Source organism: Paroedura picta, chromosome 5, assembly GCF_049243985.1.
Source record: "Paroedura picta isolate Pp20150507F chromosome 5, Ppicta_v3.0, whole genome shotgun sequence".
NCBI lineage: Eukaryota > Metazoa > Chordata > Lepidosauria > Squamata > Gekkonidae > Paroedura > Paroedura picta.
In genome coordinates, this window is record NC_135373.1 from 129,099,880 (window position 1) to 129,126,901 (window position 27,022).

Sequence of the window (27,022 nt, forward strand, 5' to 3'; positions counted from 1 at the left end):
CGGCGCCCAGCGGCCGCAGTGGAGGGAATAGACCGCATTCAAACCGCGACGTCGTGGCGGCGGAGGCGGGACTTCCGGGGTACGTTGGCAATAGGACACGTAGGCAAAGAGCTGCACGCGCGGCAGCCCCACGTGGGCGTCGAGCAGGAAGTGCCGGGGAGGGCGGCATTCTCGCGGGCCCGGACGCATGCGCGCCGCGGGAGAGGGAATCCCGGGGAAACCCCGGCCACCACATGGGCCACAGGAGGGCGGGGCGGGGCGGAGGCAGCGGGAGGGGGCGCGCCGCGCCCCCCCCCCCGCACGGGCCATTGGGGTCCCCCAAGCCTCGCACGGGCCCTGCAGACCCCCCCCTCCCGCAGACCCCCTGCCCCGCGGGGCTGCCCCAGGCGGGAGGGGCTGGAGCTGGACCCCCGGCCACGGGAGGGACGCTGACGCCAGCGGGAGCCCCGAGGGGAAGCCGCGAGCCCCCGGGCCAGCCATCCGCGGCGGCCGAGCGAGCGCCTGGGCGGAACACTCCGCTTGCCCGCCTGCCCTGCCGGTCACCGTCCCGCCCAGGGCACGCGTCTGCCCGGTCCTCCGGGTCGGGGCCTGCGAGGACCGTGCCCCCCTCTCCGGGCACGCGCCCTTCGCCCGAAGCGCTGGCTGGCTGGCTCTCGGGACGGCAGCCCTTTGGGGCCGCTGGGAGGGGCGACTCAGTGCCGAGCCAGAAGGGGGGAGCTGGCGGAGAGCCGGGGGGAAGCCCCCCCCCCGAGCCCCCCGCACCCATCCCTCTGTCCCAGGGCTCGCTGGGAGTCTGCGGTGGGGAGAGGCGACAGGATCTCTGGGCAGAGACGGGCAAGGGCAGAGACGCAGCGCCCCACTCGGGGCCCTGACTCGGGGGTCGCGCTTCCGCTTTCCCGCAGAGCCGCCGCCCGAGCTGGCCGCGGAGGCCTCTTCGAGCGGTGCGGACGAGCCCCTCGGAGCAGCGCGGGGTTTGCCGAGCCCTCCGGCTTGGCCCACGCGTCCCCTTGGCAGTTCTGGAGATGTCCCGCGAGCGGAGGGCGCCCTAGGGGGGGCGCGGGCTGTCCTGCGGACGGGACCGTCGGGGGGGGGGGGGGACAAGGGTCCTGTCCTGCAGCTCCCCTACGCGAGCCGGCGCCACGAGGGGGGCGGGAGTGCAGGAGCAGAGCTTTCCGCCCTTTCTCGCCCGTGCGCTCTGCCAGGCCGCAGCCGAGCCAGACCCCGACCGTGGGCGCTCGCCCACCGCCCGGTCCCCCGGACGGACGGAGAGAGGGCATGGAAAGGCGCGGCTGCTCTGCCGAGCGGGACTCTGCACTGCGCGAGCCGCGCCTGCAGAAGCGGAGGAGAAGGCGCTGCTCGAGCCAGAAGGAGCCGTCCGGCGCCGTGCGCTCTGGACAGAGTGCCCGGCAGGCTTGGGTTCCCTCGGCCCTGGCAGCGGCGTGGGAGACTGTCTGGCCCCCGCCCCTGCCTTTTCGAGACCTGCCCGCGTGCTGGAGAGGGGGCCCCCCTCACTCTGACCGCGGGACTGTCCCGCCCGGGGCGGGAGCCGCTTGTCGGGTCGCCGGGGACCTCGGCCTTCCTTCAGCATCCTTGCGCACGGCCTCTCGCTTCCCAGAGTTGGCCCTCCGGTTCCCCTGCGCAGCAGGCAGCGCCGAGGAGGCCAGACTCGAGTCCCCTGCGATCCCCACTCCCTGCGGGCTGCCCCCGCCCCTCTGTGGGCTCCGGGGCCACGGGAGAGCCTCGGTGCCTGGCTGGCGCGGAGAGGCCGGCCGGCTGGGGATGGCAGAGCAGGAGGGCGCCCTGGTTAATGGATAATTGAGACCAGATGGTCGCCTCCCCCGCAGCCGGCGGGGTGGAGAGCCGGAGCGTCGGGGGTGCGGGCAGGGGCGCCGGAGGGTCAAGTGCTGAGCGCCCAGGCCGGGGAAGAAGCGCCCGGCCCCAATATTTGCTCGTCAAATACTCTCCGGGCAGATTTGCGGCGCCTGGCAAGCAGGGGGCCATCTGGGCGGCCTCGAGAGGCGGAGGCGGGCCGCCCCCCCCCCCCCCACACACACACACGCAGGAGCCTCTTCTGTTTGCTCGAGGCAGCCTGGCCAAGACACCCACCCTGGACGGACCTGGCCTTGCTTGCTCCGGCAGGCGTCCCCCCGTTGCCCAGCCACCCGGCAGGAGGTTCTCCGGCGCTTCCCGGCCCTCCTGCTTTGAGGGCCACGCACCCGTCCAGGGCAGCGGCAGAAGGAGGGGCGCCCCTTCCAGGTTGGACTCTCCGGGAAGGATCGGCGGGGAGATGCGGCGCAGGTTTGGAGGCGGTCGGGAAGCGCTGGACCCCGGAAGGGGAGCCCCGCCAAGGAGGGCTTCGTGCCCTGACGCCTGTTCTAGCCCGGGGCGCGCTGGCGGGCCGCGTTTAGACGCCGTTCTCTGCGCCCCCCGCCGGCGCCGGAGTCGGAGCGAATCGAAGGGGAAAGGCGTCGGGCCGCGCCGGCATCGGTCGCTGTCCAGCCTAGCCAGTGCTGAAACTCGGTTGCCCGGCCGGCCGATACCTGTAGCCTCTGCTGTCGGGGTGGGGGCGGGCGGTGGGCCAAGAGAGTCAGGCACGGGCTCCCAGTCTGCCCCGGCCCCGATCCCTGCGAGGCTACGGGCACAAAACTGCAGCTCCTCACCCAAGAAGGGGGGAGGGCATTGGTCCAGTCTCCAGGCACTAAGCTCCCCCCCCCCCCATCTAGCATGCCGTCACCACTGCCTTCCCCTGCCGTTTCGTTAGGGTCACTGAAGGGCGGGCCATGTCAGGAGCTAGGGGGCGAGTGACCAGCTAGGTGACCAGGTAAGTCAGGATGCCATAGCACTTCTCCACTGCTCTGCCATCTCAGACCCAGGCCTCTGGGCACCAGTCTTGCTGGCAAGGCCTCCTTCGCCACTTCCCGTCTCCCTTTGCCACAGGATGCCTGATCAGAGCACCAGAGAGGCAGAATCAAGGTCATTCCACAACAACCTGCAGGTTCCCCCCTAAGAGCCTTTCTCTCCTTCAACAGATTCCCTGGAGCCCACAAGCTGCTGCCCAGGTTGATCCTTTGAGTAATGCAGCCCCAAGGTAAGGAGGCTCAGGGTTTTTCCCCTCCCCTCCTTCCCTTTAGCCACCCAGGTGCAGGGGGATCCTTTGGACCTCTGAGCGGGACCTTTCCGAGGAGCAAGAGGTAGATCTGGTGGGGGAAGTCATGATAAACCCTCCAGAGCAGGGAGGGGCTGTTCAACTGGTAATGAAACCCAAATGGTCTCAAATTGTGGGTTACCCACCTATTGTTCCAAAACATCCCAATCTGGTCAATCCCTGGCCTTCTCCATTTCTGCGTTGTTCTATAACGGGAACAGTCTCCTCTTCCTGTCCTCCCTCTCCCACTCTTTGCCCATTCACCTTCTCCTGCACCATCAGTTCATAGAACCATAGAGTTGGAAGGTACCTCCAGAGTCATCTAGTCCAACCTCCTGCGTATTACAGGAACTCACAACTGTGATCCCACCACCATCCAAGATCTCCAGAATCCAGGCTGGCCTGGAAGGAATTTTTCAGGAAATTAATTTCAGGAGGGGGAATTTTTCTGTATCCCAGAATGCCAAGTATGTTGTTCCCAGTTTAAGATTCCTGTTTGAGTAATTTCCCATGGCCAGGTTCTGAAATCCCAGAGAGCTCAGGTCCTCGTGCAGCCATGCTGTATGGACAGAGGATACTAAAAGGAGGGCAACAAAGATGGTGAAGGGTTTGGAGACCAAGATGTATGAGGAAAGATTGGGGGACCTTGGTCTGTTTAGCCTAGAAAGGAGGTGACTGAGAGGAGATCTAATAACCATTTTCAAGTATTTAAAAGGGTGCCATATAGAGCAGTCGTCCCCAACCTTTTTATCACTGGGGACCGGTCAACGCTTGACAATCTTACTGAGGACTGAGGGGGTAGTCTTTTGCCGAGGGACATCGCTGCCGCCTGAGTCCCTGATCTGCTTGGTTTCCCGCCGGTGCCCCTGACTTCCCGCCACCCGCTGGGGAGCACTGCCAGCAGCAGTTGCGTAGTGCCACGCTGAAGGGGAGCCCCAGCCATGGAGGCCGCTGGAGAGCACCAAAGGTGAGCAGGCGTCAGAGTGGCAGGGCAGCCCCTGAGGCAGCAGCTGGGGAGGAGGACGAGGAGGAGCCGTGGCTGATCAGTACCGACTGATCTACGGACCGGGACCGTTCCCCGGACTGGGGGTTGGGGACCACTGATATAGAGGATGGAGCAGAATTGTTCTCCCTTGCCCCAGAAGGACGGACCAGAACCAATGGGATGAAATTAACTCAAAAGAAATGCCATCTAAGTTCCTGACAGTTAGAGCGGTTTCTCAGGCTTCCTCGGGAGGTGGTGGGTTCTCCATCTTTGGAGATTTTTAAGCAGAGGCTGGAGAGCCATCTGATGGAGAGGATGATTCTGGGAAGGTTCAAGGGGGTGGCAGGTGGCAGTGGATGAGCGAGAGGGATGTGGGTGTCCTTCATAGTGCACAAGGTTGGACTAGATGACCTATGAGGTCCCTTCCAATTCTATGATTCTATTACCCAGGTTCGAATCCCTCTCTTGCAGCAGAAGCTCACTGGGTGATTTGGGGCCAGCCACATACTTTTAGCCTAACTGACCCCGCTGGGTTGTTGTGCAGACCAGAAGAGGAGAGGATGACATTTGCATTGGTCCCCCTGTGGAGAAAGGAGGGGGTGGGTGGAAATGAAGGGCTTCAGGGATAATGAGTCTAGACGAAGGTGGGCCGGTGAGTGGCTGTGGAGGAGGCAGGCACAGGGGAGAAGACAGGGGGGCGTCCAGGGGGAGGGAAAGGTGGAGGAGTGCGGGGGGGGGGACACGGGGGAAAGTTCCCTGGCCTGGGCCAGTTGTCCTATGAAGAGGACTCGGGTGGGGGTGGGGGGGAGGCAGATAAAGACAGGTTGGCTGTTGGGTGGGAAGGAGATAGGGTTGCCAACTTCAGGTGACGGAACTACAATGCCATAGACTCCCTCCTCCCAAACAGCCATTTCCTCCAGGGGAACGAGTGTTGCCAACCTCTAGGTGAGGACTGGAGCTCTCCAAGTGACTGAGATCAGTTCCCCTGGAGAAAAGGCGTGCCTGGCAGGGTGGAGTCTCTGGCATTCTCTGGCAGGGGACAAAGCCTGGGGGTAGATGGTCTGACCACCCCCCTCCTGAGTTTACATCCCCTCTGTCTTCTAGCTTCCCCCTTGGGATGACCTTCTTGTCCCAATGGAAGACTTGCATCCTTGCAGTGTGTGGGGGGAGGGTGTACCTTCTCTGTACCTTCCTGCAGGGTCTGTGGGGGGGGGGAGAGAGGTTAGTCCTGCTTCAGTGTAACCAAGAGCCCCCTCCTCCCTGCCCCCCTAGTGGGGGTCCTCCTCATGAACACAGCTGAGATAGTGAGGTGAATTCTTGCGTGAGGGAGAGCATTTCTCCTTTATACAAAACGGATATGACCTAAGAATCTGTGTGCTTTGCTTTCCACATGAAACCAGCAGTAGAAATCCTTCAGAGATTTCAGCTGGGAGTCAAGGAGTCAGAGGGTGACTCTGAGCTGAGCCACTTGCCCTTGTGCTGCAGAGGACTCTAGAAAGGCTGCTCGAGCCTGGCATGCTGTGCACCACCCACCATGTCGGGCTCTTTGCAGGGACCCCCGGGGTGAACCAGTTGGGTGGGCTGTTTGTGAACGGCTGCCCTCTCCCCATGGGCACGCGGAAGAGCATTGTTGAGCTGGCCACCTGTGGACTTCGGGCCTCGGACATCTCTCGCCACCTCAAGGTAACCCTCCCATGGAAGAAGGGAAATGGGGACCTATCCCATCTCCCATGAGCGGGGTGATGGACTGGAGTGTGTGTGTGTGTGTGTTTGGGGGGGGGGGGAGAATGTCAGGCCTGGGTCAGGACCATGGTTGGAGAACGACCGGAGGGAAGACCTGGTGGGGGACTGAGGCCGAGTGGGCCAAGGAGATCCATCTTCTCCGAGCCCTGTCCAGACACACACGCGCACACACACACACTGTCTTCTCGCTCCCCCCCCCCCCCCTCCAGGTGTCCAGTGGCTGCGTCAGCAAGATTCTGAGTCGCTACTACCAGAGTGGAGCCATCTGGCCCAAGGCTGTGGGGGGCAGCCGGCCACGCCTGTCCACCCCACAAGTGGTGGCTCGGATCTCCCAGCTGAAGAAAGAGCAGCCGTCCATCTTTGCCTGGGAGATCAGGAGGAAGCTACGTGCCGAGGGACTCTGCACTTCCAGCAGGATGCCCAGTGTAAGTGGTTACCTGCTTGCATGAAGGGCTCCTGGGGGCTGGGGGGGGGCACTGCTCAGAGCATCTGCTTTGCAGGCTGCAGCTCAGAGGCTGGCTCCCCAGCCCCTCCAGCTGATAGGAGCAGGAGGTGGGCCTCAAGGGTGCCGCTGCCTTGGCACAGTTACCTAGCCTGGCTTTGCCTGTGTTTGGTCCCAGTAACACCCCAAGGAAGACTGTATGGGAGAAATTCAAAAAGAAATAAAAAAAAACACAAGACAGGAAAATAGGCACAGGCAACAAAACTGACAGGGATCCCCCCCCCCCCAGCACCGTGGGTGCTTAGAAGAGTTGGAAGGCACCTCCAGGGCCATCTAGTCCAACCCTCTGCACAATGCAGAAACTCACAACTACCTGCCCATCCACAGAGACCCCAATTTCATTCATCATGAATGGGATTACAAAGAAACAAAATATTAATAACAAACAGTTGGTTTATATTTCTGAGAGGAGCTAACCCTGAGCGCTGTTTCTTGTTATCCCGTCTCTGGGCTTTTTCCAGCTACTGTGATGGTCCTAGGTCATTTCAACTAGGTGGTATCCCGACTGCGTAGATGCTGGGTCAGTCCAGTGGCAAAATGGGAGGTGGGTGGCTGCAAAACCTGGGCCCTGGGAGGGGAGCGTCCTTCCTCTCACTCCACTCAAAGCTGCCTTCCTTCTGGGTGAGGGCTGGGACTCCCCGGCTAGTTCTCCTGAGGCCAGCTTCAGCCAAGGAAGCTCAAAAGGACCAAGGGCACTGAAAGGCCTTGGTCGCTGTCCTGCAATCCTCAGCAGGTTTCCTGGGAAAGAAGCGGGCTCGCTAAGTGCAGACTAATGCTTAGGCCTGACACTGACTTAATTAAATCAACAGAGCTGCCAATCCGATCTTGCCTCCCCAGGTGTCCTCGGTCCACCGCATCCTGAGGAGCCTGCCAAGGGACACAGCTTGCACAGGCCAGCCTGCAGTCCCAGGTAAGCCCCTGCTCTCAGGGAAGGCTCTGGCCTGGGGCCGGGCTGCCCCTCGGCCTTCTGCAGCAAGCAGCGTTGTATTCAGGGCCATGACCACCATCTGGGTCTCAGGCCTTGGGCTTATCCCCTGGGGCTCACTCCACAAGCCAAAGGCGGTTCTTCCAGGTTCAGGGCAGAACCAATGCCGGAGGACGCAGGGAAACTAAGTCGATGAATGGGTTGAACCAAATTTTCCCATGTTGCAAGGAACAAAGAATTCCATTAACAGAAAAGAAAAATGTTATCTTGAAGGGATATAGTTAGTAGAAGCATACAGTGGAGCAGCAAAAGTCTACAGCACAGAGAATATGAAATAGGTAGGATCACAAGAATCTTTGTTTGTTTATTTAAACGTACCTTTGTTAGGTAAAAATGACTCTTTGCTAAGGAGCCCTGGCTTTGCCGCCAATTGCCTGTTTGATCTGGCCGACCTCTTTCTTCAGAGCATGCCCCTAGGCGTGCCTCCTGCAAAACCCTACAGAAGCTACAGCATGCCCCTGGGTGGTCCTCTTGCATCTCTGCCCATCAAGAAAGGCTGATGTTTGACAACACACACACACATCACCTTCCAGAGGTGATATTAAAGGGGTCCTTTATTGGGAATGTGTGGGTTACTTTAAAGTTTCATGTTGTTTTCTACTGTTTGTAATCTTGCTGCCTGCCTGCCTGCCTCCCTGGGGTCCCCATTGTTTTGGGGAAAGAACAGCTTAGAAGTGCTTTCCCCTTCCTTTCTGCAGGTCCCCCCTTGCTGGGGATGGGGCCTTCTTTCTCAGAGACTCCAGAGCCCCCACCTCTCCTTCCGGAGGCAGGAGCCCAGGGGCCAAGGAGCAGGAGCAAGCGGGCCCTTTCCAGGCAGCAAAGGGAAGCCCTGGAAGAGGGTGAGGAACAGCCTGCAGGTTGGGCAGGGCTGGGGCTGCCATGGGCCCAGGACAGGGCAGGCGACCAGAGGGGGGGGGGACATCTGGCAGGCTGCAGCTCAGCCCTCCTTGGGGTCAGGGGCCAAGGGAGGGAGGCAGCCTGCTTTTGCCCTGGCTGGGTTGACTTGGACACAGAGCTTGCCCTCAGTTCCCTGCCACCAAAGAGACACATTGTTTGTGAGAAGGGGAGTGTGCATTCAAAATAGAACAGGTAGCTCCAGCTGCCCCTTCTCAGAAAGACTTGCAGGGGGCTTGCAGCTTGCCAACTGCACAAAGCTCTATGACTCTAGCAGGACAAGTGCTTCTCCATCTCCCTTCCAGAATTCCAGAGAGGGCAGTACCCAGAGACAGCAACGTGGGAGAAGCTCTCGGCTGTGACTCAGCTCCCCAGCACCACCATTCGCGTGAGTGTAACTCTCCCCCACACAAAGAGTGATATGGTTCTCCTGGAGCTCAGGATCCCATGGCCATGGGGAGAGAAAAAGAAGAAGAAGAAGAGTTGGTTCTTATATGCCGCTTTTCCCTACCCGAAGGAGGCTCAAAGCGGCTTACAGTCGCCTTCCCATTCCTCTCCCCACAACAGACTCCCTGTGGGGTGGGTAAGGCTGAGAGAGCCCTCATATTCCTGCTCAGTCAGAACAGTTTTATCAGTGTCGTGGCGAGCCCAAGGTCACCCAGCTGGTTGCATGTGGGGGAGCGCAGAATCGAACCTGGCATGCCAGATTAGAAGTCCGCACTCCTAACCACTACACCAAACTGCCAGCCCTTCGATTGGCCTCCTTGTCTCCCCCTTCTTTGGCGGCAGTCTTGACCTGGATGGCCCAGCCTAGTCCCAACTTAAAGGCAAAGGGGTGGCAGGTTACAGTAGATGAGCGATTAGGATGTAAGTATCCTGCATAGTGCAGGGGGTTGGACTAGATGACCCATGGGGTACCTTCCATCTCTATGATTCTGTGATTCTATGGTTTCCATTTTGATTTTGGGTGCTTCAGATTTTCCCTCTGCAATGTCTATGATTGATCCACGGTGACCCTACCTTTTCCATGTGATATCCAGGAGTGGACATAACTCACGACATTTGAAAAACTGTTCCAAAGGCCCCAGTATTTCAAGTGTAGATCCCTGCATTTTGGCGGATTAACTTCCTTCCCTTCTTGGCTCCTCCAACGCTGATGTAGTGAAGCAGTCGCTGATTGGTCAGGGTATCAATTCCAAGACTGCAGGAAAACTGGTTCCCAGTTGCCATTCCCTCACAAGACTCATTTTTGCCCTCAATTTTTAAGGGACTGTGCTCCAAGCCCACACTTCTACATGCCGAGATTAGCCTTTTGGATTGTCTCTCCCCCCCATCCACCCCCTCACTCATTCAGGAAAAGAAAAATAAACAAGCAGCTTCATGCTCCATCCCCACCCCACCCCCTCCATGCTTGTTTTGCTTTGTAGGCCAAGGGACCAAGCCTTATGAACCTTGGCCCAGCACCTTGGCCCAGCACCACAGCACGAGCACACACTCCTTGCTCTAAACACACTGCCACAAACTTTGCGGGTGGCAAGCTCATGCACACCACAAGACTTCCCATTTTCCTCAAGAAAATCAGTGAGTATATTAGAAGTATGCAGAAAGGAGAAAACTCCATAACAATATCCGTAATAATATCCCAAGAATACTAAGCATCTGTTTACAATGAAGGCATAGACACAATTTGCTGTGCTGGGAAGAAGAGCAGAGGAAAAGGGTCAACAGCTAGGAGGGCAGGGGTGGCAGCAGAGCCCCGAGGGTCAGTCTATTGCACATCTCAGCTAGCTGGCGCTCTGACACCCCTCTTCTTCCAGCTGTTTACCCTTTTCCTCTATTTTACCCCCGTCCCCCCACATTTGCACCCTATGAGCCACCCTCCAGATGAGCTGCCCCTTGATCTCTCTTGGCTCCTGCCTGGCCCACCTGAGAGAGACTTTGCTCTGTGCCGTCTGTCTGGGGCTGGAAAAAGGCTGGTTCCTGGCCTTTCTCCCTGCCCGCCACTGGAGCAAGCCCTTGCCTGCCTATGCTGGGCCCTCTGAGCATTTGCAGAAGCCTGGCTAGAGCAGGCCAGCTACACTGGAGCAAGCATGGTGTTCAGGGAACAGGCTTGGGGAAGGGTTGAGCGGCTCATCTGCCACAAGCTCATCTGTGCCCTACGCTCCATCCGAGCCGAGCAGTTGGGGGCCAAATGTGGCGTGGCGGCCTCCCCCGTCCCTGACTGCCAGCCTCCCCCATCTTCTTCCCAACTAGGTCTGGTTCTCAAATCGGAGAGCGAGATGGCGTCGGGAGACTCCGGAGGCTCTGCCTGCTGCCTGCACAGGTTCTGCTGTGTCCTGGACAGCCCCAGGTAGCCAGGACTTGCCCCAGCTGGAGTCCCCCTGTCCTGCGCTTCCCCCATTGCACTGCCACCCTGTCTGCATTTGGGGGATCTTGTCCTCTTGCCAGGGGTCCCCGTGACATGACCCTGCCTGGGATCTGAGATAGCTCCTTCCCAACATGCAACTGGGGCCCAGGCTGCTGTCAACATGCTCCCCTCACCCAGTTTGCCTGAGCGTGGTGCCTCCTTGTTGCCTGTGAGCCCCCTGCAGAGGGCCTGTGTTTCTCTCTTCCTCCACCCCAGGCACCTCATGGGCACGGGGGCTCTCCTCTTTTGCACCAGCTGACCTGGGCTGGGCTCCAATTCCATTGGACAACACAAGTGTTGCTTCCTTCTCTGACCAGGTAGGTAGAAGCTGCAAACACACATGCACCCCGTGGTTGGCAGAGGCCAGGCCAGGCCCTGTGGAGTGCAGACATGCCCCTCTCTGCCAGGCGTGCCAAGGGAAAGGCCATCCTCCGCCTGCGTACCCACCCACCCTTGGACTGGGCTTCCAAAGATCCTGGCCAGGCTCCTTGGCAAGGCCTTGAGCAGCCAGCACAGGTGCCCACACTATGCTGCCCCTACCCCCAAGCCCCTCATTCCCTGCTCCCCTGTGGCCAGGCTCAGCCTCGATGGGGGTGGCAAGGCAGTGGCTCAGTGGCCAGCCCCTGCTGGGCAGCAGCTGTGCCATGTGAAAGGCCCCTGTCTGCTGGAGCGCCACTGCACAGCCTGAGCCTCCAATCCTGACCCTGCTGCAGCATCCATCAGGTGCTCATGGCCCACGGGCAGGGCCACCTTGGCCCGGGCTGGACCTGCTGAAGGGAGGGAGACGGGGAAGTGCCTCTCCGGCCCCTCCCTGCCTGACAGCCTTGGGAGCCCTGGGCCACAGACACAGGCAGGTGCCAAGCGGAGAGATTCCCTGTGCATGTCAGGTGCAGGAGCCTCTCATAATGAGGTGAACCACCTCGGGCTGGCTGGCTGGCTGGCTGGCTGGCTGGCTGGCTGGCTGGCTGGCTGGCTGGCTGGCTGGCTGGCTGGCTGGCTGGCTGGCTGGCTGGCTGACACGGCATTCTTGAGGAGGAGAGGACCTGGTCCTAGAGCAGCAGCAAGGGTCAAGACCCACCTGGCTCAGAAGTGTAGTGCGGACAGGCCCTTGACGGCTCTTCTCCATCCCCCACAGTGGCCACCGCTGCCAGCACCTCCCCCTTGCTCCCTGAAGTGCCGTCTTCTGCCCTTTCATCCTCTGCCGCTCAGTCCCATGCCTGGCCCGGAGGTCTGGCCCTCCCACACCCTCCATCACCACCCAGGGATGCTACATTGTCTGCAACCAGCCATCTCCCCGCCTGGTGCCTGCAACATGCACTTCCATGGTAAGAGAGGCCTGACGAGAAGGGAGGGGGGATGGAGGTGGTGGGGGCAGGGAGAGATGCTTGCCAAGAATGGGAGGGGGGTAGTGGAGTCAGCTCTTCCCCAAGGCATGAGCTCTACTTGATCTCTGCCTCCACAACTGCAGGGCTGGCTACTGGAGGATCCTCACCTCCCGCTCTCGCCCAGGAGCCCCCCCCCCATCATGGGCACCTCGCTCTAGGCCATCAGGTGCGCGGGAGCTCCTGCCTTCTGCTTGTGGAACTCTGCCCAGGCTCCTGTCGCAGGCCCAAGCCCAGATTCCACTCTTCCAGGGGCTGCCCTCGCATAAGAAGGCTGCCTGGCCAGAGGGCTAGCAGGACCCTGTGAGGCCCAAAGGACCTTGGTAGGAATGCCTCCAAAGTCTAGGCCAGCCCCTCTGTGTGGGTCCTGGTCCAGGCCATTTCCCCAGAGGGTCTTCATGGGGCCCTCAGGTGGATTTCCTCACCAGGTCTGACAGCATAGTTTTCTTTGTTGGTTGTCACTAACCACCACCACAACCAGCGTGGCATGCATAAAGCCCCCAGCTTGGTGTCATGATTAAGTCTCCTCCGCATGCAGTGCCAGCTGGGTGACCCTGGGCCAGCCACAGTTCTGTCGGGGCTCTCTCAACCCCACCTACCTCACAAGGAAGGTGATTGTATGCCACTTTGAGGCTCCTTCGGTTAGGGAAACGTGGGGTAAAAGAACCCCTCCTCCTCTTATCCCTCCCATGACAGGGCAGCCCAGCTGACTGAGGCCTCTAGGCACCAGTGGCCATCCAGGTCTCCAGCCCCTTCCCTGCCATTCTCCTGGGCAGGGGAGAGATGAGTGCGTCTGCCTCCAGATGAAATCAGCCAGTGTACTCCTCCAGGATGAACCTCTCTCCCCCTTCTGGTCCTGACCTCTGTCCCTTCATTGCAAAAAGGATCAGTGAGAGGAAGCACAACTCCTGTGTAGGGGTACTTGCTTCCCCCCCTCATGGCCCAATCGTGCCAAACTTGTGGCCAATTGCTACGTCTGCTCAGCGTTATGACTCAGTGGGGAAGAATAGTTGGCACCTGAACAATTGATTTTGGTAGAAGGACTGAATTTTATTCAAATTGGGTGAGATAGTTTTACCACCTGGTTTCTACTTTTTATTATAATTTCTACAAACCAGGGAGAATGCAAAATAAGTTCAGGGGAGAACTCTGGGACACCAGGACATGTTCCTGGAAGATTTGTTCTCCAGGGTTGGGGGGAAGCTTTGCCCCTCCTCTGGTTCTTCTTTCTTGGCCTATTGGCTTGATTCCTGGTTCCCAGTGATCATGAACAATTCTTTATATGGGAAGTACGGTCTGTTTGGGCCGCTGGCTACCCTCTGTGGGCTCCACGGACAGGCTGCCAGGATTGGGAATGCAGGGTCCAGCTCCTTTGCAATCCAGGGGGCTTTGGGGAATGACCAGGAACCCCCAGCTCAGCTTACTAAAGTGATCTTGTGAAGGGGGCATTTTGGAGAAGTGGTCTTTCTCTCTTTCTGGACACTTTCCATTTACCACAGTGGGTGGAGCAGTCCTGTGGGGCAAGGGATTGACTGGTTTGCTGCATGTTCGGAGGCAAGTTTTCTCTGTTCTTTCTCTTCAGCACAAGAACCCTAAGTGCATCCTGGAGCTGTAACCTCTAATGCTGCGTTTGCTTCCGGGATTTCTCTACTCCCTGCCTTCCAACCGGGAGAGCTTTCCACTTCCTGGACTTCTGCACAATTCTTCTCTGCTTTTCATGCCAGCAAAGAGCTCAAAGGAACTCCATGCTTGCAATAAAGTTTCTGATAAGGTTCCACAGTATATTCTTGTTGACAAGTTGGTAAAATGCAAGATGGATCCTATTACCATTAGGTGGATCAATAACTGGTTGACAGATCACCCCCAAAGGGTGCTTGTAAATGGTTCAGCATCCTCTTGGAGAAGAGTGACAAGTGGAGCACCTCAGGGATTTGCCCTGGTCCCAGAATTGTTCAACACATTCATAAATAATTTTGATGAAGGAATAGAGGGGATACTTATTAAATGTGCAGGTGATACTCAACTGGAAGAGGTAGCAAACATACTAAGAATCAGAATACATGATGGTCTTGACAGGCTAGAAAACTGGGATAAAATGAATTTCAATAACGATAAATGCAAAGTACTGTATTTAAGTAGGAAAAATCAAATTCATCACTATAGGATGGGGGAGACCTGTCTTGGCGGAAAGGATCTAGGGTGTCTTAGTAGATCATACAATGATCATGATTCAGCAGCTTGCATACCCAAGAAATTGCTGATCAACACTGTGGGGATGGGAGGTGAATTTCCTTCAGGCCAGGCTGGATTCTGGAGATTTTTGATGGGGGTATCCACTGTAGCATGAAATTGGGGTCACTGTGGATGGGCAGGTATTTGTAAGTTCCTGCATTGTGTGGGGAGTTGAACTAGATGATCCTGGAAGTCCCTTCCAATTCTTTCATTCTATGATTCTGTGTGACTCAATGGCTAAAAAGGCAAATAGGATTTAGGGCTGCACCAAGAGCAGTATAGTGTCCAGATCACGTGAAGTGATGATTCCGCTTTACTCTGCTCTGGTAAGACCTCATTTGGGCACAACTGAAGGAGGAAGTAAAAAACCTGCTGTGTGGCCAGAGGAACCAACACTTATGAGGAAGGGTTGAAGAAGCTTCATCTTTTTAGCCAGGACAGAAGGCGACTAAGAGTCACGTCCCATGTATTTGAAGGACTGTCATACACAGGATCCAGCGGAGTTGTTTTATGTTGCCCCAGAGCATCCAACCAGAACCAATGGGATGAAATTACTTCAAAAGAAGTTCCTGACATTCAGAGCAGTTCCTCAGTGGAACAGGCTTCCTTGGGAAGTGGAGGGTTCTCCTTCCTTTGAAGCAGAGGCTAGATAGACACCTCACAGAAATGCCGACGGAGTGAATCTAGGCAGATTCTAAGTGGGTGGGCAGAAGGGATTGTGTCCATGCTTGGGTCTTGTGGCCCTTCCTTGCCTGCCCAGGAAAATGCGGATCACCAGTTTGGGGTCAGGAGGTGAATTTCCTCCAGTACAGATGGGCCATGGATTATCTTTTTTTTGGGGGGGGGGTCATCTGGGTATGGAATTAGGGTTATTGTGGGTTGCCAAGCAACTGTGAATCTCCAGAGTTCTGTAGGAGTTGTACTAGAGGACCCTGGAGGCGTCTTCCAACTGTGCTGCACTTGGCCTGTTGAGACCTGGAGCAGCCTGACAGGAGAGGAAAGGAAGTCTGGGGTAAACTTTGTTATGAGGGTGAAATGTGGAAGGCATGGCAGGGAAAAACTTTCACATGGAGGATCAGACCAGTGAAGGTCCATCTAGTCCATCATCCTGACTCACAGAGGCCAACCAGTTCCTCTGGACAGCAAACAACAGGGCAGAGAGGCCTTCATAAGAACATCATAAGAGCCCTGCAGGGTCAGATCAGTGAGGGTCTACCTAGTCCAGCATCCTGTCTCACACAGGGACCAACCAGTCCATCTAGGTCCGCCTCTCATCCCACACAGTGGCCAACCACTTCCTCTGGAAGGCCAACAGGCAGAGAGGGCGAGGCCTTCATAAGAGCGTCAGAAGAGCCCTGCTAGGTTAGGCATGTGGGGGTCCACCTAGTCTCACACAGGGACCAACCAGTGCCTCTGGTGGGCCAACAAGAACGCAGAGAGTGCTAGGTTTTCAGAAGAACCTCAGAACCTAGCAGTAGTATGTGCAAAAGGGATCTAGGAGTCTTAGAAGACTGTACATTGAACATGAGTCAGTGTGATTCAGTGGCTAAAAAGGCAAATGAGATTTTGGGCTGTATCAAATGGAGTATTGTGTCCAGATCTTGGGAGGTGATGGTACCATTTACTCTGCCCTGGTTCGGCCTCACTTGGACTACTGTGTTAAGTTTTGGGCACCCCAGTTGAAGAGGGATCTAGACAAACTGGAGTGTATCCAGAGGAGAGCAACAAAGATGGTTTGGAGACCAAGACGTATGAGGAAAGGTTGGGGGAGCTTGGTCTGTTTAGCCTGGAGAGGGGATCTGAGAACCATCTTAAAGTATTTAAAAGGAGGATGGAGCAGAGTTGTTCTCTCTTGCCCGAGAGACAGACCAGAATCAATGGGATGAAATTAATGCAAAGAAATTCCTTCTAAACATCCAGAAGAAGTTCCCAACAGTTAGAGCGGTTTCTCAGTGGAACAGGCTTCCTCAGGAAGTTGTGGGTTCTCCATCTTTGGAGATTTTAAAACAGAGGCTGGATAGCCATCTGACAGAGGTTGATTCTGTGAAGATTCAAGGGGGTGGCAGGTGACAGTGGATGAGTGATAGGGATGTGAGTGTCCTGCATAGTGCAGGGGGTTGGACTAGATGACCCAGGAGGTCCCTTCCAACTCTATGATTCTATGAGAAGAGGCCTGCTGGATCAAACCAGTGAGGGTCCACCTAGTCCTGCCTCCCATCTCACACAGGGAGCAACTTGTTCCTCTGGAGGGTCAACAGCAGGGCACTGACAGTTCTGCAGAGCTTGTAAGACAGAGCTATTCCACAAAGCCTATGGTTGAGACCTAAAGACATTTCATCTGCTGCCCTCCCTGTCAAAAACCACCAACAACTCAAATGACCATCTCTATGGTTAGTTCTAATTCTTGATTTAATGCCTATTTAATCTTAAATCCCTCTTTTTTACTAGTTTTATATGTTTTTACCTCTATTGTGATTTGCCCTGAGTCTCACAAGGAAGGGAAGAAATAAATGTAATTATAAAATAAATATAGAGGATGAGACATTCTCCTGCCTCTGGGGTTCAGGTTAGTGCCTCTGGATGTGGAGGTTCCCCATAACCACCATGGCTAGTAGCCCTTTGTAGACTTCTCCTTCATGAATCCAGATCACGGGAGATGATGGTACCGCTTTACTCTGCTCTGGTTTGGCCTCACTTGGAGTCCTGTGTTCAGTTTTGGGCACCCCAGTTGAAGAGGGATGTGGACAAACTGGAACGTGTCCAAAGGAGGGCAACAAAGATGGGGAGGGGTTTGGAGACCAAGGCATAGGAGGAAAGGTTGGGGGAGCTTGGTCTGTTTAGCCTGGAGGTGGGATCTGATAACCATCTTCAAGTATTTAAAAGGCTGCCATATAGAGGATGGAGCAGAGTTGTTCTCTCTTGCCCCAGAGGGAAAGACCAGATCTAATGGGATGAAATTAATTCAAAAGAAATTCTGTCTAAACATCCAGAAGTTCCTGACAGAGCAGTTTCTCAGTGGAACAGGCTTCCTCAGGAGGTGGTGGGTTCTCCATCTTTGGAGATTTTTAAACTGAGGCTGGATAGCCATCTGACAGAGAGGCTGATTCTGTGAAGATTCAAGGGGGTGGCAGCTTAGTGAATAGGGGTTGTGAGTGTCCTGCATAATGCAGGGGGTTGGACTATTTGACACAGAAGGTTCTTGTTGTTGTTAGGTGCGAAGTCATGTCCGACCCATCGCGACCCCATGGACAATGATCCTCCAGGCCTTCCTGTCCTCTACCATTCCCCGGAGTCCATTTAAGTTTGCACCTACTGCTTCAGAGACTCCATCCAGCCACCTCATTCTCTGTCGTCCCCTTCTTCTTTTGCCCTCGATCGCTCCCAGCATTAGGCTCTTCTCCAGGGAGTCCTTCCTTCTCATGAGGTGGCCAAAGTATTTCAGTTTCATCTTCAGGATCTGGCCTTCTAAGGAGCAGGCAGGGCTGATCTCCTCTAGGACTGACCGGTTTGTTCGCCTTGCAGTCCAAGGGACTCGCAAGAGTCTTCTCCAGCACCAGAGTTCAAAAGCCTCAATTCTTTGACCCTCGGCCTTCCTTATGGTCCAACTTTCGCAGCCAGAAGGTACATTGGAACTATTATTATTATTATTACATTTATATCCCGCCTCCCCCCGGAGGCTCAATGACTCTATGAATCTCTCAACTTCCCCTTTGAAAGCTATTTCCTCCTGTGGCCATCACCGCATCCTCTGGCAGCCAATTCCACATTTTAATCATTATCTGTGTATTTCCTTTTGTCCATCCAGAAACCGATGCCCACAGACTTTATTGGCTGCCCCCATGTTTTGGGGAGAGGGAAAAGCACCTGGCCTCCTCACCTAAGCTGAAGGTGGGGGAAGTGATGGCTTCCAGCCTCATTCCCTTCCTCAGCTTAGAACTCCCAGAGGGTCTCACTGGTCACTTCCTGGCTGTCGGCCATAAGGGTGCCTTCCCGGTCCCCCCGCAGATAGTACCCATTGGGGGCCAGGATAGCCAGAATATTGTTCCCGCGGATCTCAAGGCAGAAATTCAAGGCAACCTTCCCTCCAGTCTTGAAGGTCTTCTCTGCAGTCAGAGACCAAAAGCTCTTGCTGTGGGCTGCAAAAAGAAATGAGGAGTAAGAGGACACGAGGAAGAAGGCATGGCTAGCCTCTGGTCAGTATCCGGACCAAGTGAGCGGAGGTGACCGGAGACGACCTCCCAAGGACACATCTGCTGCTGGAGCAGGAAGAAGGCAGAGCAGGTATCCCAACCCACAACCCTGAGGCCAGAGCAGAGACCCCTGCAGGGCAGCAGGCTGCTTCTGGGGGACTTAAATCACCACACAGTGACCCAGCCAGCCCTGGCACAGGATGCCAGCTGCACTCAGGGCCTGGGGTGGCCTTCTGCATGGATGTCAGCTGCATTGGCCTTGCAGGAAAAGAGAAAAAAAACCTATCCCAAGGCTACTAACATTAACAAAACTAATACAGGATAAAGGAAAGTAAAAAGTCTCTTCTTATTATGTAGGTTTAGAATAATAGAAGAATCATAGAATCATAGAGTTGGAAGGGGCCATACAGGCAATCTAGTCCAACCCCCTGCTCAATGCAGGATCAGACCTAAGCATCCTAAAGCATCCAAGAAAAGTGTGTATCCAACCTTTGCTTGAAGACTGCCACTGAGGGGGAGCTCACCACCTCCTATTCCACTGCTGAACTACTCTGTGAAATTCTTTTTCCTGATATCTAGCCTATATCGTTGTACTTGTAGTTTAAACCCATTACTGCGTGTCCTCTCCTCTGCAGCCAACAGAAACAGCATCCTGCCTTCCTCCAAGTGACAACCTTTCAAATACTTAAAGAGGGCTATCATGTCCCCTCTCAACCTCCTTTTCTCCAGGCTGAGCATTCCCAAGTCCCTCAACCTATCTTCATAGGGCTTGGTCCCTTGGCCCCAGATCATCTTCACCGCTCTCCTCTGTACCCTTTCAATTTTATCTACGTCCTTCTTGAAGTGAGGCCTCCAGAACTGCACACAGTACTCCAGGTGTGGTCTGACCAGTGCCGTATACAATGGGACTATGACATCTTGTGATTTTGATGTGATGCCCCTGTTGATACAGCCCAAAATGGCATTTGACTTTTTTTACCGCTGCATCACACTGCCTGCTCATGTTTAGTTTACAGTTCACAAGTAACCCAAGGTCTCGTTCACACACAGTGTTACCTAGAAGCGTATCCCCCATCCAGTAGGCATGCTTTTCATTTTTCTGACCCAGATGCAGAACTTTACACTTATCTTTATTAAATTGCATCTTGTTCTCATTTGCCCATTTTTCCATTGTGTTCAGATCCCGTTGAACTCTGTCTCTATCTTCCGGAGTATTTGCCAGTCCTCCCAATTTGGTGTCATCTGCAAACTTGATGAGTAGTCCCTCCACCCTCTCATCTAGATCATTAATAAATATGTTAAAAAGTACTGGGCCAAGCACCGAGCCCTGAGGTACCCCGCTACTCAACTCTCTCCAGTCTGATGAAACACCATTGACAACAACTCTTTGAGTGCGGTTCTCTAACCAATTCCCTATCCACCTAACTATCTGAAAATCCAGATTGCAGTCCTTCAATTTATCCATCAGAACATCATGGGGAACCTTGTCAAAAGCTTTACTAAAATCCAAGTAAATGACATCAACCAAATTTCCCCGATCCAGCAAACCTGTTACTTGGTCAAAAAAGGAAACTAGGTTGGTCTGACAGGACCTGTTGGAGACAAATCCATGCTGACTTCCTTGGATCACCAAATTGTCCTCCAGATGTTTGTCCTCCAAATTGTCCACCAAGCCCTGAGCTACCCCACTACTCACCTCCCTCCAGTCCGATGAAACACCATTGACAACAACTCTTTGAGTGCGGTTCTCTAACCAATTCCCTATCCACCTAACTATCTGGTTTATTATAGCATCCAACCAGTACGGGTTCCAAATATCTCCAAATTGCATCCCTTCTGTATAGAGCCAAAGGCCGGAGTATATTCTTAACATTTTGAGATTGAACAGAGGTACTGAAGTACCAGTTTTGGCACAAGTGAGAGGAACAACCACTGAGGAAAATACCCTTTGAAAACGGGAGATATTTGGAACCCATTCTGGTTGGATGCTACAACAAACCCACATAATAAGAAGAGACTTTTACTTTTCTTTATCCTGTATTAGTTTTGTTAATGTTGTTAGTAGCCTTGGGATAGGTTTTGTTTTCTCTTTTTGTGTAGCCACGACTCACAGTCCCTTTTGTCTGCCTGAGAAACCAGAGAGGGCCTCCCCCCCCCCCCCCGCTTACTCTGGAGGTGGTAGATGCTGTGCTTGCAGGGAAGCAGACTGAGGCCTTGCAGGAGCCAAGAGAAACCGGAGAGGGCCTCCCCCCCCCCCCGCTTACTCTGGAGTTGGTAGATGCTGTGCTTGCAGGGAAGCAGACTGAGGCCTTGCAGGAGCCAAGAGAAACCGGAGAGGGCCTCTCCCCCCCCCCCCCGCTTACTCTGGAGGTGGTAGATGCTGTGCTTGCAGGGAAGCAGACTGATGCCGTCGGGCTCCAGGAGGTTGCACTGCAGGACGTCATGACTGGGGGAACTCCCCACGTAGCCGTATTGGCCACGCAGCAACAGGAAGGGGCGGTTAGCCAGGAGTAGTCCAAACTCCTCGCTGGGCCCTGCAAGGGGAAAAACAGCCAAGGTCAGCAGGAGACTGCTGGCATGGCCGGGACCCATCTCGGGGAAACCCTGAGAGACCAGGCAGAATTCACAGGCCAGGATGCGCTCAGGGCTGTTTCCTTGCTTTCAAGGATGCCTGCCTTCATGGAGCAGAAGGCAATCACAGGGGGCATCAGTCACAACAGCCCAAAAGAACTTCCAGGCTCAGTGGCCAACCAACTTGGGCTACTACTTGCTGGGGGAAGCAACCAACAAGGGGAGGGCTGTTGCTGTCCTCATGAGCTCCTTCTCCAGGGCCTGCCTGGCAGTGAAGTCACCCTCACTGCCAGGCAGGCCCTGTTTGGTGTCGTGGTTAGGAGTGCGGACTTCTAATCTGGCATGCTGGGTTCGATTCTGTGCTCCCCCACATGCAACCAGCTGGGTGACCTTGGGCTCACCAGGGCACTGAGAAAGCTGTTCTGACCGGGCAGTGATATCAGCGCTCTCTCAGCCTCACCCACCCCACAGGGTGTCTGTTGTGGGGAGAGGAAAGGGAAGGTGACTGTAAGCCACTTTGAGCCTCCTTCGGGTAGAGAAAAGCGGCATCTAAGAACCAACTCTTCTTCTTCTTCCAAGGAAGGAGAGTAATGGGGGGGGGCAGACCCTGAGTATACTGGGGGCTGGCAGAGCCTGCTTCAGATCAAGCAAGGCTCAACTCTGTGAGCAGCTGCCGGGGACGGGGACGGGGGCAGGAAACCTCCCCATCTCTCTCTTGCTCTCCCACTACAGGACACACTCCCCATCCCCAGCCCCTCCCAGGTGGTTAGCACTGTCAGGGAGGAAGGAATAGCGCACCCCATCCCATAGCAAGACTTCTCCACTGCTCCCAAAGAGCCACGCAAAGGAGCTCCCTCTGGCTCTGCTCACCTGGGTGCATGGCTCTGGCTGCCACCAGCCCAACTGGAAGAGTGCCCACATAGCAACCATTCAGAGCTCTCAGGAAGATTTTCCCATAATGCCAATGAACCTGGAAACAGGTCTGTGGCTCGCTGCTGTTTCCATTGGCAACCAAACTCTTACATTCTCGCTGGAAAGAGGACAGAAAGGTCAGAGGCAAAAGGGTGCTCTTTTGGGGGGGACAGGGTCCTCCTCCTCCCCCCACCCAAAGTCACTGCCTTCTTTGATTATATATAGAATTGTTTTATTTTTCCTTTATAAGAGATCCACCCTTCTCACTGAGACTGAAGGCAGGTTACACAGTGCAAGTCTTCTATGCAGTTGAAAAGATATGGCAGCTAATAAACAAAACACTCAAAGCAAGAGAACACCAGTTTGAAACAAAGCAAAATGTCTTAGAGGGAATAGGCTAAACTAGCGATACCCAACCTGTGGGCCGTGGACCACATGTGGTCCTTCGACTAATTGGAGGTGGGCCCTGAAGGACGCCTTCTCTCCCCCCCCCCCCGGCCCTTTACAACACACTTCGGGTGTCCTTGTCTCCCATCACTCCCAGATGGGACTATCTCATTGCAGAGAAACAAGCTCAGGGTTCCCATTGATCTGTCATTGTCATGAGTTAAAATTTCTTTGAAAATAAAATTTCCTTATGTTCATTGTTGTGGCGTGTCTGTACCTTATTTTGAAGGGATGTTTAAACATTACCAGAGCGATCAGAGAGAGTTAGGGCAGTGGTTGAGAGTAGAGGAGTAAACTACCCCCCCCCCCACCGGGCCTCAGTAAAAGGCATTGAGTGGTCCCCGGCGTTGAGTGGTCCCCGGTTATAAAAAGGTTGGGGACCACTGGGCTAAACAATGCAGAAAATGCTTTGATGTAAGGACGAGCCAGCACAGGAAGTCAGCACAGGATGACAGATCATAGAATCATAGAGTTGGAAGGGGCCATACAGGCCATCTAGTCCAACCCCCTGCTCAATGCAGGATCAGCCCTAAGCATCCTAAAGCATCCAAGAAAAGTGTGTATCCAGCCTTTGCTTGAAGACTGCCAGTGAGGGGGAGGTCACCACCTCCTTAGGCAGCCTATTCCACTGCTGAACTACTCTGACTGAAAAAAATTTTCCTGATATCTAGCCTATATCGTTGTACTTGAAGTTTAAACCCCTTACTGCGTGTCCTCTCCTCTGCAGCCAACAGAAACAGCATCCTGGCTTCCTCCAAGTGACAACCTTTCAAATACTTAAAGAGGGCTATCATGTCCCCTCACAACCTCCTTTTCTCCAGGCTGAACATTCCCAAGTCCCTCAACCTATCTTCATAGGGCTTGGTCCCTTGGCCCCAGATCATCTTCGTCGCTCCCCTCTGTACCCTTTCAATTTTATCTACGTCCTTCTTGAAGCGAGGCCTCCAGAACTGTACACAGTACTCCAGGTGTGGTCTGACCAGTGCCGTATACAATGGGACTATGACATCTTGTGATTTTGATGTGATGCCCCTGTTGATACAGCCCAAAATGGCATTCGCCTTTTTTACCGCTGCATCGCACTGCCTGCTCATGTTTAGTTTACAATCCACAAGTACCCCAATGTCTCGTTCACACACAGTGTTACCTAAAAGCATATCCCCCATCCAGTAGGCATGCTTTTCATTTTTCTGACCCAGATGCAGAACTTTACATTTATCTTTATTAAATTGCATCTTGTTCTCATTTGCCCATTTTTCCATTGTGTTCAGATCTCGTTGAACTCTGTCTCTATCTTTCAGAGTTTTTGCCAGTCCTCCCAATTTGGTGTCATCTGCAAACTTGATGAGTAGTCCCTCCACCCCCTCATCTAGATAATAAATATGTTAAAAAGTACCGGGCCGAGCCCCGAGCCCTGAGGTACCCCGCTACTCACCTCTCTCCAGTCTGATGAAACACCATTGACAACAACTCTTTGAGTGCGGTTCTCTAACCAATTCCCTATCCACTTAACCATCCAGTGCAGCTAAATGCCTCTCGACAACCTCTCTATCCATGTTAACCTGCCACCCAGACACTATCCTTTGGCTACTGCCATCTCTAGATGTGCCTAAACCCTTTGGCCTGTGGGAAAAAAACAGATGTAAAATAGGCACTAAGCCTTTCTGCTTTCTCTGCATCTTCCGTTAGAGTTTGTCCATCCGCACCCAACAGTGGGCCTATTGCCTCCTTTACTTTACGTTTGCTCCTCACATAACTGAAAAATCTTTTCTTGTTACAATGGGCTTCCCTGGCCAATCTTAGTTCACTCTCAGCTTTGGCCTTTCTGATGATTGATCTACAGTGCCTAGTAACCTGTAGGTACTCTTCTTTAGAGCTCTGTCCTCCCCTCCATTTCCTGAACATTTCCCTTTTCTTTCTTAGTTCCTCTTGAAGTTCTCTGTTAATCCAAATAGGCTTCTTAGAGCTCCTGCAGTGTTTTCGTCTTTCTGGGATAGTCATTGATTGAGCATGCAATAGCTCTTGTTTGAGTAGCGCCCACCCTTCACATGCTCCCTTCCCTTCCAGCATTCTCGTCCATGGTATGACACTCATCATGTCTCTGAGTTTATTAAAGTTTGCCCTACGAAAACCCAACATCCGCATCTGGCTACAAGCTTCCTTGGCTCCCCATCTCAAAAGGAATTCTATGAGGACATGGTCAGTTCCCCCTAGGGTCCCCACCACCTTCACCTCATCCGCCAACTCTTGCCTGTTGGTCAGTATTAAGTCCAGTATGGCTGAACCTCTTGTGGGTAAATCTACCATTTCATAAATGAAATTGTCAGCCAGGCAGGTCAGAAACTTGCATGACTGAGGACGCTTCGCAGAGTTTGTTTCCCAGCACACATCTGGGAAATTGAAGTCACCCATGATGACAAGGTCCTGACGCTTGGATATTTTCTCAAGCTGCTCACAAAGTGCAGCATCCACATCCTCTCGTTGGTCAGGCGGTCGGTAGCAGACACCAACCACCACACTGTTTGTTTTCCCCTCGCTTATTTTCACCCAGATGCTTTCCACTGTAGATATGCTCTCCTTCACTAGAATTTCCTTACAGGTAAGCCCTTTCCTCACATACAGTGCCACTCCTCCACCTCTTCGATCTGTTTTTTCTGAACAGTTCATATCCATCCACCATTACATTCCAGTCATGAGAATCATTCCACCAAGTTTCTGTGATGCCTACTAGATCATACCTTTCCATCAGCAGGAGAAGTTCCAGCTCTTCCTTTTTATTGCCCATGCTTCGGGCGTTAGTATAAAGACATTTGAATCCTTTTATTTTTGGTTCCCTATGAGCTGGCTTTACCAGTTGGGTTGCCCCCGATCGTTCTCCTTCCATACACTCCCTATGTTGATCATCTCCTTCCCCTCGTGGCTTTAGTTTAAAGCTCTCCTGATGAATCTCCCCAGGTTCCTGCCAAATACATTCTTCCCCAGTTTCGATAAGTGCAGTCCATCAGGTGCTAGTAGGCCTTCCTCAAGAAAGCCTATCCTATGGTCCCAGAAACGAAATCTCTCCTGCCGGCACCAACTACCCAGCCAGTGATTCACCTCCATTATCTTCCTCTCCCGAGGCATTCCTCTTCCCTTGACAGGCAAGATTGAAGAGAATACCACTTGTGCCCCCATTTGCTTGAGCTTCCTCCCCAGATCTTGATAGTCTTTTTTAATAGTAGCGATGGTATTCAGGGACATGTCATTCATTCTCACATGGACCATCACAAATGGGTAGCGATCCGTAGATTTGAGGAGTTTGGGAAGCCGTTCTGAAACGTCTTTAATTTTTGCCCCTGGCAAGCAACACACCTCTCGGGTTAGGGGGTCGGGCCCAGCCACATGGTGATCCATTCCTCTTAGCAGGGAGTCTCCAATTACCAGTACTCTCCTTTTTTTTTTCTTCTCAACTCCATTTCCTTCTATCCCAGTGGCCTCTTCCCTTTGTCTTAGACTTTGTTTTGGGACCTCTTCCCTCGTTGATCCTTGCACCTCCTCTGCAAGGGCCTGAAATCTATTCTGGAGCTCCAAAGGCCCCGAGAACTGTTTCGCTCTACGCCGTTGAGTCTTTTTCCGAACTGTCTGCAGAGGCTCCGTAATGAGGTCAATCTCCTTATCCTCTTCAGGACTGGTTGTATCCTCTTTATTCAGAGTTGCATGGCTCTGGTCTATGAACTCCTCCCCTATCTTTCTTTGGGTCAGAGTAATAATGCTGTCTTCTAATCCCCTAATCCTTTCCTCCAAGTCTTACCAGCTTACACTTGGGGCAGATGTAGTCCATCTTGTCTTCTGGGAGGAAGGCAATCATGTCACACTCACTGCAGATGATGGGATGAGTGTCCTGGAGGTCCATTGTAATTTCTAGGCAGTGCAAGTACTAGGGAAATATAATCTACTGATTCTAATTGCTCGGCCAAGAACCCCAGGCTAAGAGCCACAGGCCAAGAGCCCTTTGTCTCTCGCCCAGTCAGCACAATAGCCTCACAAGGTCAGCAGCTACACTTCCCAGATACAGTACTGGACACTGTCAGTGGTCTAACCCACAGTTCCATTTTTTTAAAGGCGCATTCTTGGATCCATCCTGTGATAATATAGTTTTTACCTTGATGAAAATGCCCATTTTACAGAGCCCGTGGAATGAGAGCAGTGCGGAAGCCTTGCTGATGTCCTCCAATAGGCCATTCAACAAAGCAGGAGCCACAGCAGAGCAGCCACGCAGTAGGGCAGCCACAGATCTTCCCCATTGACAGGGTGGCACCCCATGCCAGCACAACCCATGCTGTTGTGGTGGAGCCTCTGAGGAGCAGAATTCGCCTGGGGAGCCCACCAGACTGAGCACAGAGGGTGGGGTAGGGTGATCTTCTGAAGCCTCACCAAAGACTCATTCCCTCTGTGGGTGCCTCTCTGGGAGGAGGCCACTCTGGATCTTCTCCAGCTGCCTCTGGACTGGCCTTCGCCACACAGAGGTGAGCACAGATGCATCTGCCTCTTGGAGCAGGTCCTCAGCTCTGGCTCTCCCTGGGCTGCCACCCCAGACTGAGCATACTTCCCCCTGCTGCTTTGCCAGCCCCTTGGCAGTAGCCTTTCC

At 54.1% G+C, this 27,022-nt stretch overlaps 2 protein-coding genes across 7 annotated transcripts in view; one reads left to right on the forward strand and one right to left on the reverse strand.

The window, feature by feature from the left end:
• PAX4 (paired box 4) lies at positions 1-13,768 on the forward strand. Of its 6 annotated transcripts, none has more exons than XM_077340615.1 (11): positions 1-79; positions 3,030-3,088; positions 5,683-5,813; positions 6,083-6,298; positions 7,213-7,285; positions 8,059-8,199; positions 8,560-8,642; positions 10,508-10,604; positions 10,878-10,978; positions 11,797-11,986; positions 13,626-13,768. In XM_077340615.1, the coding sequence occupies exons 2-11, from the start codon at positions 3,076-3,078 to the stop codon at positions 13,637-13,639; spliced, it is 1,059 nt and encodes a 352-aa protein (XP_077196730.1). In that variant the 5' UTR covers positions 1-79; positions 3,030-3,075; the 3' UTR covers positions 13,640-13,768. The 6 variants fall into 6 exon arrangements, with proteins under 6 accessions (XP_077196730.1, XP_077196726.1, XP_077196727.1 ...); XM_077340611.1 differs by lacking the exon at positions 1-79 and adding an exon at positions 1,114-2,821 and having other exon boundaries at positions 2,938-3,088; XM_077340612.1 differs by lacking the exon at positions 1-79 and adding an exon at positions 1,114-2,821.
• The window catches only part of FSCN3 (fascin actin-bundling protein 3), a 16,655-nt gene continuing 2,705 nt past the window's right edge, over positions 13,073-27,022 (reverse strand). Inside the window, exons 4-6 of the mRNA XM_077340610.1 lie at positions 21,907-22,066; positions 20,829-20,999; positions 13,073-18,411 (exon numbers count right to left, since the gene is read on the reverse strand). Coding sequence (XP_077196725.1) covers positions 18,206-18,411; positions 20,829-20,999; positions 21,907-22,066 — 537 coding nt within the window. The 3' untranslated portion in view covers positions 13,073-18,205. The remainder of the gene's footprint in view (positions 18,412-20,828; positions 21,000-21,906; positions 22,067-27,022) is intronic.

What these genes read in the sequence shown, in the direction of transcription:
- PAX4 (XM_077340615.1), top strand. An exon ending in ACATCTCTCGCCACCTCAAG is followed by an intron (nt 5,814 to 6,082) that starts GTAACCCTCCCA and finishes CCCCCCCTCCAG; the next exon opens with GTGTCCAGTGGCTGCGTCAG. An exon ending in TCCCCAGCACCACCATTCGC is followed by an intron (nt 8,643 to 10,507) that starts GTGAGTGTAACT and finishes CTTCCCAACTAG; the next exon opens with GTCTGGTTCTCAAATCGGAG.